This window comes from Rhipicephalus microplus, chromosome 1 (assembly GCF_043290135.1).
Source record: "Rhipicephalus microplus isolate Deutch F79 chromosome 1, USDA_Rmic, whole genome shotgun sequence".
NCBI classification, from domain to species: domain Eukaryota; kingdom Metazoa; phylum Arthropoda; class Arachnida; order Ixodida; family Ixodidae; genus Rhipicephalus; species Rhipicephalus microplus.
The window spans coordinates 246,523,973-246,533,620 of NC_134700.1; the positions used below are offsets into that span (position 1 = coordinate 246,523,973).

The window sequence follows — 9,648 nt, forward strand, 5'->3', positions numbered from 1 at the left end:
TCAGCTTGAGCAGCGACAGACATTACATTAGCTTCTCTTTTATCCAGCACCATGGATTCCATCCAAACTGCAGCTCACAAAGGGAGCTTTGACTTTACAAACATGCCACACCAACAAGGCAAAAGAGCACATATTGCTCACAGCCATGAACGAGGAGAACAAATTGCCTACGAATGCCACTGGATGCCAGCAACAACAATCTGGAAAAAAGCTGGCCTCTGAATTGAGTAGAAAAAAAAAAAAAACACCCAGCGGCATTTGCCAGAAGCTGGTGCCCCGCGTATGAACTGACCGGCAATCACTCCACACCATGCATGAAACTGTTCTCATCCATACATCCCCAATAAAAATGTATGAAACCCCGCCACACAGCTTCCTTGACTAGGCTCTCAGTATACACGGCACTGAATGTTTAAGGGTTGAAAACTATAGTGTTCATGCGACAGGGAAGCGTTTTGAAATGGCACTAGGTTTCAAAGCATGTCTGGCGCATCAGTCGGCACAATACGGAAGGAAAATGCCTCATTTTTTTGGCCCGATTTCCATCCATCTCAGCACCAATCCCTAGCGCTTAGGAGAACATGTTAGCAAAAAGTATGAAAAAAAGAAAAACCAAACAAGGACAAAGAGAAACAGCACAAAATAATTTAATAGCACCTGTCCACCTCTCAACATGTGTGCATAAAAAAAAAAGTTGGGTATAAGTTCACCAACACTGGAATTTATTCCAACCGGTGCATTTGGCGCAACACTGGTGTTCAGCGGCTTGAACAGCTTTCACCATTTAACGCACAATTGTTTCCCCGACCCACCTAAAAACATTGAAGAGGAGGAGGTGAAAAAAATTGTAACGCATGAAAAAAAAAGAGAGATTACAATTCACAATTAAAAATGTGCCAACGAATGCAGGCAAGAAGTGATGGAGTCCTCTCTTTCGCTGTTGCACACCGCCTCCCTCTTCATGGAAACGATAATAGCGGGACTGCACAAAACTCGCGGACGTGTTGTGTTAACAGTGCTCGCGAGAGAAGGAAGTGAATCTTAAGGTTTGGGTGGTGCGAACTGAAGTTTCAGGTGGCCAGACAAGTGGAGCTTTTGCGTTCTTCAGTAGACAGCTTCACGCTGGCATCTTGGTGGTTCGACCATTGAGGAAGGAGGCAGGAAGGAAAGTGGCACCGGAGATGGCGGCGACAGCAGGATCGACAAGGGGGAGAAGGCGGCACGAGCGACTTCGTGGCAGACAGCGCTTTCCTTTGCTTTGTAAAACTGCAGGAAAAAAAAAAAAGCGCCAGGTTAGTCACCGCTTACAAAAATACACTTACTGCCACCATAAGAACAGTACGAAAGGCAGCTGCATTGGGGCTGTGGCGAATGCAATGAATCTGAAGGCAACAACTCATCTAATGACAGCCCCATGCTGTGAAGAATTAAAGAGGAAGCTTGCGGTTTTTGCAAAAATTATTGCTCCACATTTTCAAATACAAAAAAATTGGGACCAAAGAAGAAAAACTGCGGACCCTCTGGAATTTGGGAAGGCTAACAACACACAGCTGTCACAAAAAAGGCAGACTAAAGGAGACACATTAAGAGAAGCATTAAGAGACATACCTAATAGTTATTTTGCTTCAGATAGTCTCCTAGTTTCTCGACCACAGTGTTGAGCACACCAGGGGGGAAGCCGTCAATGGTGGCAGCTACCAGCAGACCTGCAATACAGAAAGCAGCACGTCATTTCAGAGAATGTAGCTGCGTTAAGCTTAGAAAAATAGGACTAGAAATGTAAATTATAATTGAAGTACATTGTACGATTTGTGCACATGATCGCAATGAAGAATTGCGGATTTCTGCTGTCACGGGGGTCTTTTCCCCAGCAAATATACACAAAGCGATTTTGCCCTGTTCCAAACATGCCCACCGTGGCCGCGAGTGTAAATCCCTAACCTGGCAAACTTGTCGGAGCTGCACCTCAACCGCCGAGCCCCAGTGACCGAAACGGGAAAAATCGCGACACGTTCCTGAGCCCGTCGACAGCGAGAGTTTTAACAACATTCCATTTTCCAAAGCAGGGCTGGCCGGCGGAAGAACGGCTTTTCGGGAGCCATGAACCACGGTTGCTCGCAATTCTAGCGAAAAAAAAAAAAAGTCAATAGCCAAGGCAGTCATACAAGCATCGTGGGCTTCCGAAAGGACAAACAGCAAAGTTAGCTATTTTCTGCCGGCCTCCACTGAAATGAAATATGGTTGGCACTCGCAATATTGCCGATCCGGACACTCGCTCTAATTGGCTTCCGTAGCGACTGTACGTCGCCCAAGTGTAATGAAAACGAAGCGATTCGAAGAGGCGGTCTGTCCGGAGGTCATAGCTGCCACGCAAACAATAGATTCGTCGCCTACAAACTAAGGCCGAACTACAACTCTCCCATGTATTTCAGTCGGCCAGCTCGAAATGGTTGAATGTCACAAATATGTCCAAGATTGAGCGACACCAAAGTAGTCATGCAAGAACTCACAGGTGTTGGTGGCGACGGCGATGAACGCCGAGCTGCCTTTTCGGCCCCGGACCAAGTTGTTTTCGGCGCATAGGCAGACGTACTTCTGGCCACCAAGGTGGATACCGGTCTCGTTGAAAGCACTAGGGTTGGTCCGCATCGTGTCGGCGATGGTTTTCAGCTCCTGCTGCGTGATCTGCGCCGATACCAGCAAGTAGATGAAGCCTCCCCCCTCAAAACAGGTTCTACCGGCGGCCAAAAACCAAACTTCGCCCCGCCCAAACTTAGCTCGATGACATCCCCCCCTCCCCTCTGATCAGGCTGGATGCATTAAAAAGCAGACACCGCGACGACTTGGGCTCAGTCGCACCTAGGCCTACCACACTAATTGGTACTTCAAACGACGACGCGACACAATCGTCAAATGCAGTCGCAGCCTGCTCAGCGAAGTGAAAACTTTCACTATTGAGAATACGAAGGAAGCTAGCGCCAGGCGAACGTCACATATCCATTCAATGTAGCGGCCACAAGTTAAAATACCCAGCACATGCACCGGCCACCAATGTCAAGGCAAAATGTGAAAAAAAAAAGCAAACACAGAAAGACAATTTCCAGTAGGGTGGAAATTTTATGTTCACAGCAGAACGAAAGAAAAAAAATCGACGCGACCTGCAAAGAAATCGCAGCACCAAATTTAGTGACGTTCACGGAAAATTTGACAAACAAGGTAACGCCTTTGGGCGTGTACGGGTGCTCAAAGCCCATCTCGAGCGCGATAACGACGGCCAACGCCCGGTATAATGCAAGCCCAAGATCGGACACGAACGCGCAGTAGAAATGCGGCAAATAACAGCGCAGTCACCGGCGTAGATATACTGCCCCATTTTCAAACCCGGCCACAAAGGTGATTGAACATGTCGGCGTGTTAGGCCTAGTCGAGGCACCGGCATTGGAGCCGCTTGCTCACCGAACAGTTGGAGTCCTTTTCAAATTTCGCCCAAATGGCTCCATCGTTGAGGCCAGCGATTGCGGCCACTGTGCAGTTGACCTGTGCACAAATCTGGTTGTCGACGTACGTCTGCCAAGACATTTCCGAAGCGTTGTTTTCGTTGCACTACAGGGGTATCCGACACGAAGCCGCAGCGCTGGCACCAGATGCGCTCGAAATCCAACAAAGCCGGCACTGCGAGAGCGGCCGATCCGCACACGATGTATCACTCCGCCCGCCTCCGATGCACGTGACGTCGGAATCCGCCGGCGGCTCGCTTTTTATACCGGCACCCAGCTGTCACTGCTTCCTCCGCCCGCAGTTGGCGAGGATGAGAGGGAAATTATCAGCTGGATTTTTCATCATCGCCATTCTAAGCGGCTGGCAAACAGTGACTCTTGCTGCAAGTTACAGTGGTATCGAAAGTGCGCGTAACGAGCGGTTTAGTACGAACGGCGCCAGCCCACTGTCTTGACAAGAACAGCGTTGAGATACGAGTTGCACTTCCTCGAACATTCGAACTTTAAGAGAAGCTTGAAGGCAAAATGTAAACTGGCCTTGGTTGATTTTTCTGTAAAATGCAAAATGTAAACTGGCCTTGGTGACTAGTCACTTGTAGTGGGCATTGGTGGGCTTACGCACGGTCCATTGAAAAATGCGCGCAAAATTTTAAAGGTTGAGATGTGTTCAAACAACAATTTATTGGTCAAAAGTACTGCTGTAAGTATGCTTCTACTACATAAAATGGTGTGTTGCTTAGATTTATATTAGTCAAGTTCGTTCGACACGATGACTATTTTCTCATGCGCAAGGTCATTACGTCACTTTTTCACGATGATCGTAGCCATGACCTACTACACTCCTGACCTGTTCAGATAGCGGGGTTCCTATGGGAGCGCGTGTCCCCGCTCTCGTTCAACCGCTCACCATTGGTGGCGCTACCTATAACCTGTTCGTCTGTTTCTTTACGGTTGTTTTGTAGGCGCTGGTATAAGAATGCCTGCATTCTGTAGTGAACTGGCGGCATATATGTGACTATTTCTTCCCATACATTGCTGGTTAAGCAAGGTGTTCAGAGCGCTTGAGTATTTATAGCACACTGGTTGACAAACGTGGGAACCCGTAGATTTACACGATGTAGGGCAGCCTATGCGTGGTAGCGTGCATTTTATTGCAAAAAAATTCTGAATGTCTTTTAGTATTATTATTTCTGAATAATTCTAAATTTTGGATCATAAATACGCACTACGAGTGCTTTGTTGGTCAAAATTTGACCACAAAGAGTGAAGATGACGTCAGCGAGCAGGTGCTGACTAGCGCCACGCCGCTCGTAGGTGACGGCCCTAGCGGCAGAAGGTATGAACTAGAACGTGGGCGCTGGAAGAGGTGCTCTCTGGGCAGGTCAGGAGTGTAGTAGGTCATGATCGTAGCCATAGGAGGCTATGTCGTAGCACGCTGATTCATCCGTGACGCAAGGCGGAAACGGAAATCGGTGGCGGCCCCTGTCAGGTTACTGCTGAAGCTATGGCTGAAGTTAAATTCCGATGGCGCCAGTGTCAACATCTTGTAGTTCAAATAAGTAAAAGGAAGTTGAAACAGCATGCTCCTTCGAGCACGGCAGTATTGTAGGACCTTCTACGGAGCAGTGACCTTCATTGACGAATAGTGCGCAAGTTTTTGGTTTTACCCGCTCGCTGGTTTAAATGGCTGTTTCATCGTGGGAGCAAGAACTCGAAAAAGTTGAAAAAGAGCTAATATCAACCGAGAATGAGATAGTTCGTCTTCAAACTGTACGGGAAGGCCTCATAAAGAAAAGGGATGAACTGTCTGTCAAGCTGAAACAGAAATCTCTGGACGAGATTGCACGCACTGACTGGAGCAAGTCCGATTTCCCGTGGTCAAATCGAGTGAATGAAACGCTAGAAAATGTGTTTCACATGACGAGTTTCCGGTCCATGCAACTTCCAGCCATAAACGTTACCCTTTCTAACAAAGACTGCATTCTCATAATGCCGACCGGAGGGGGAAAGAGCCTTTGCTACCAACTGCCGGCCCTCATTTCGAAAGGCGTCACCATCGTCGTGTCGCCACTAGTTTCACTTATGGAGGACCAGGTGATGGCACTGCAAGCCATGTCGTACCCAGTTGCTATGTTGGCGGCGAACGTTTCTGTGAAGGAGACTAATCAGATCTTGAAGGCTATGGCTGATGGGGAGGACAGCTTGAAACTCCTGTACGTCACACCAGAAAAGATGGCCAAAAGTAAGCGCTTCATGTCCATGCTGGAAAAAGCATACCAGAGGAAGCATTTTGCCAGGCTTGCTATAGATGAAGTGCACTGTTGCTCCCAGTGGGGCCATGACTTCAGGCCAGACTACAAGTACTTGGCCATAATGAAACGCCAATTTCCTGAAGTGCCAATTCTAGGAGTCACAGCCACTGCGTCCGCAGCCATCGTTGCCGATGTTCAGAATATGCTGGACATAGAGAGTGCTGTGGTGCTCCGTGCACCACTTGACAGGCCTAATCTTGTCTATGAGGTACTGGCAAAGCCTTCGGGGAACGATGAAGCTGTAAAGATGATTGCCAGGCTTATTCTCGGCCGCTTCGAAAATCAATGTGGCATCGTCTACTGTTTCTCCATAAAAGAGACTGATGAATTGGCTCATGAGCTGAAAGGCTATGGTATTGCTGTGGACTCTTACCACGCCAGTATGGAGCCGCATAGACGCAGCAGTGTTCATACTCGCTGGATGCATGGCAAAATCTTGGTCATCGTTGCAACCATTGCTTTTGGCATGGGAATCGATAAGTCAAATGTGCGCTTTGTCATTCACCACACAATGTCAAAATCTATTGAGAACTACTACCAAGAAAGTGGCCGTGCGGGGAGGGATGATCAACCAGCTACATGTTTGATACTTTTCCGGTTTGCCGACATATTTCGGCAGACAACATCTGTCTTCACTGAGAAGTGTGGCCGAGAAAACGTCTACACGATGGTGCGGTACTGCGTGGATGTGCGTGAGTGTCGACGTGCCATGTTCTTGAGGCACTTCGGAGAGAAGCAGCAAGACATACAGTGCCGTGATGCCATCTGTGACAACTGTCAACTGAAACGGTCAGTTAAAGATATTGATGTCACTGTGCACATTAAGAACATCTACAGAATTCTCGACTCGGCAAGTGATGCGAACGAACAGTTGACAGCAGCAAAGTTGATTGACGCCTGGACGGGCAAGGATGCCAAGAAATGGAAAGAACGAGGTGTTACAAAGACTGACCTTCCACGGGAGCGGTGTGAGACAATAGTTGCATGGGCACTGCTGGAAGGCTATCTGGCTGAAAAGTTCCACATCACCCCCTATGCTTACATAAGTTACATTCGCACTGGAGAGAAGAAAAAGGAAATTGACAAAGGAGGAAGAATTAGCTGCCCTTTCTTGTCAGCAAGGTCGACTCCTTCAGAAGTCGCGCTGCCAGCTTCAATAAAGCGTCCCAAGCCGGGCAAAAATGGTGATGCTCAAAGTAAACGACCGAAAAGCGAGACAGAAGGGCCTTCAAAGAACCAAGAGTTGCTCAGTGATCATTTACCAACATCCGAAGATGTGGTTGTGATTGAGTAAAACATTTTGACTTTATCATTGCTCATTTGATGTATCTGTGTTCAACAAGCCATATTTCTGTACTCTGAAGGTTATTTAATAAGAAAGCAGAAAGCTTTTCATAGAGCTGAAAGCCATTAAATGAGCATTCACCAACACCTGAAGGTGTGGTCATGGCTAACATTTACATTTTGATTTATTATTGATGCCCCGTCATATCTCTGTTCTATATATGTGATGAAGCACGGTAAGTGTTTTGCAGGGAAGGCACTCTTTTATTTTTTTAGCATACCATAAAATATTCAGGTGGTCAGTATAGTTTGGTAATATCTCCCAGAAGGCTTCAGTCAAGGTTGGGCAAATTTGTAAAGCATCTTACGAAACAATAGGGGGCTTAAATCAATGCGACAAAGAATAGAACACACAACATGCACTGCCAAGAGCTCCCCAAGCTAAATATTTTATATCCACCAGCCGCAGAGCAAGTCAAATTGGTTTGGCAGTTGGTCCTGCTCTAAATCAATTGGTTTATTGCTTATAATGAAACACTAAGAAAGAACTTCATCAAGGCATGGTTGATATGTTGGGACCTCAATTTTTCGCGTATGCATCCATCTTTCGGTGCTTGTCAATCTAAAGCATCTGAAGATTTACTTAATTGGTTTATTTATTTATTAAATGTACATTGAAGGCCCGAAGGCACTACAGGAAGGAGTGGTGTAAACAATCGGAAGTGCAGTTTAAATAAGTATATAAAAAAGAAATAAAAAAATAGGCAAAAAAAATTTTACAGGGCATCATGTACGACGAGCTTGAAGTACTTTGGGTCCATTATACAGGCGATGGAGGCAGGAAGGTGGTTCCAGGCGGTGCTTGTTTTTGGCACAAATGAATCGTCATAGAGTCTCATGCAACAGGAGGGTAAACCCACCTTAGAGTGATGGTCGGTCCTTGGTGATATGAATCGAGGTGGATGACACAGGGCATCCATCAAATGGCTGTTATAATGACAGATATTGTTAAAAAGGCTAAGGCAAAACAATCTGCGGCATAATGAAAGATCAGGCAAGTTTAGGGTGCTCTTCATGGATGTGACACTGGAATTATGTGAATAACTCGATAAGATGAAACGTGCTGTGCGATTTTGAGTGGCTTCGGCAGATTGAATGATAATGGCATGAGTTGGGTCTGATTTGGATGTGACCAATTTTTTATACAATGTTAACTTGAGTGACGATAGAGCAGAAGAAAAGTTACGGTGCAGACAACCAAGCATGCGGTTAGCGTTGTTAATCACATATTCCGTGTGTTTATTCCAGGAAAAATTAGAAGATATGTGAACACCAAGATATTTACAAATGTCCTCAGATGGTAATGAAATGTTATTGAGGGAATAAGCACGCAGACAGTGGGTGGTAGTGCGACTTGAAACTTGCGTGTTTTTACGTTTGGATATATTAAATGTCATGAACCATGTGTGACACCATAAAAATATGCTATCTAGGTCACGTTGAAGGTTAAGATGATCCACATGACTGGCTATTTTCTGGTAGAGGACACAGTCGTCTGCAAAGGGTCGGACAGTAGAGGAAGAAACAGAAGAAGGAAGATCTTTAATGCAAATTAAAAAAAGCAACGAGCCTAAAACGGACCCTTGCGGTACACCAGATGTTACTGCAAAATTAGGTGAACAAACACGATCAGCTGTAATGTACTGGCTGCAGTTAGAGAGGACTTAATCCATTAAATACATTGGGTTGATGTTCAGCTGAGCAAGTTCGAAAATGAGTAGTTCATGTGAAACAGAGTCAAATGCTTTTGCGAAATTTAAGAATATGCGGTCAGTATCAAACTCAAGATCTGTGTTAATGAACAAGTCGTTAGTAAAACACAGCAACTGAGTTTCGCATGAAACTGTTTTTCGGAAGCCATGCGGAAAAATGCTAAAGAAGGAGTTTGATTCAAGAAATTCAATGAGGAGTGAGTATGTGACATGCATTAAGATTTTTACTGGAATGGATGTCAACGATATGGGCGGGTAGTTATTGGGGGAGCGTACATCACCAGATTTATGCACAGGGACCACCTTCCTAGCCTTCCAGTCAGATGGCAGCATGGAAGTTTGTAATGATTGTTCAAAAATTTTTGACAATAATAAAAAAGAATAGAATTGGGTACACTTCAACATTTTTGACAAAATGCAGTCTGGACCAATCGATGACAACAATTTCAAGTTTGCAACAAGTCTTTCAACACCAACTGCACTAATGATAATGGGGTTCATTGGTTTACCATTAACAGTTGGTTGCTTTACATAAGATTTACTGTTCAAAGCAGCTTAAGCAATAATAAATGCTGTAGCAGCGGGCTTGGAATAAGTTTGACCACCTGAGGTTCTGAAACGTGCACCAACATCAATATAGTAATAATTATTGGGGTGCAACGTCCCAGAACCATGTGTACTCTCCAACAGCATAAAGGTTAAGACACTTGATATGTATGAAGGTTTTTTCATTGTTAAAAATGTCAGTTGATCTGCCTTTTCTTGCTTTGGTGTGGTCACATA

The 9,648-nt window shown here is 45.6% G+C and overlaps 2 protein-coding genes across 2 annotated transcripts; one reads left to right on the forward strand and one right to left on the reverse strand.

Moving 5' to 3' along the window:
* Positions 1–631: 631 nt before the first annotated feature.
* Positions 632–3,721, reverse strand: LOC119185362 (profilin). The gene is made up of 4 exons (XM_037434413.2): positions 3,457–3,721; positions 2,511–2,685; positions 1,609–1,706; positions 632–1,266 (listed from the first exon to the last, which is right to left on the reverse strand). Exons 1-3 carry the CDS (start codon positions 3,577–3,579, stop codon positions 1,609–1,611), a joined length of 396 nt encoding a protein of 131 aa, XP_037290310.2. The 5' UTR covers positions 3,580–3,721; the 3' UTR covers positions 632–1,266.
* A 1,231-nt stretch (positions 3,722–4,952) lies between these two features.
* On the forward strand, positions 4,953–7,118 carry LOC119185350 (ATP-dependent DNA helicase Q1-like). The gene has a single exon (XM_037434404.2). The coding sequence runs from the start codon at positions 5,181–5,183 to the stop codon at positions 7,101–7,103; it is 1,923 nt and encodes a 640-aa protein (XP_037290301.2). The 5' UTR covers positions 4,953–5,180; the 3' UTR covers positions 7,104–7,118.
* Positions 7,119–9,648: the final 2,530 nt, after the last annotated feature.

What these genes read in the sequence shown, in the direction of transcription:
- LOC119185350 (XM_037434404.2), top strand. Translation starts at nt 5,181, where the DNA reads ATGGCTGTTTCATCGTGGGAGCAAGAACTCGAAAAAGTTGAAAAAGAG.
- LOC119185362 (XM_037434413.2), bottom strand. Translation starts at nt 3,579, where the DNA reads ATGTCTTGGCAGACGTACGTCGACAACCAGATTTGTGCACAGGTCAAC. An exon ending in AAAAGGACTCCAACTGTTCG is followed by an intron (nt 2,686 to 3,456) that starts GTGAGCAAGCGG and finishes GTATCGGCGCAG; the next exon opens with ATCACGCAGCAGGAGCTGAA. An exon ending in CGCCGTCGCCACCAACACCT is followed by an intron (nt 1,707 to 2,510) that starts GTGAGTTCTTGC and finishes TCTGTATTGCAG; the next exon opens with GTCTGCTGGTAGCTGCCACC.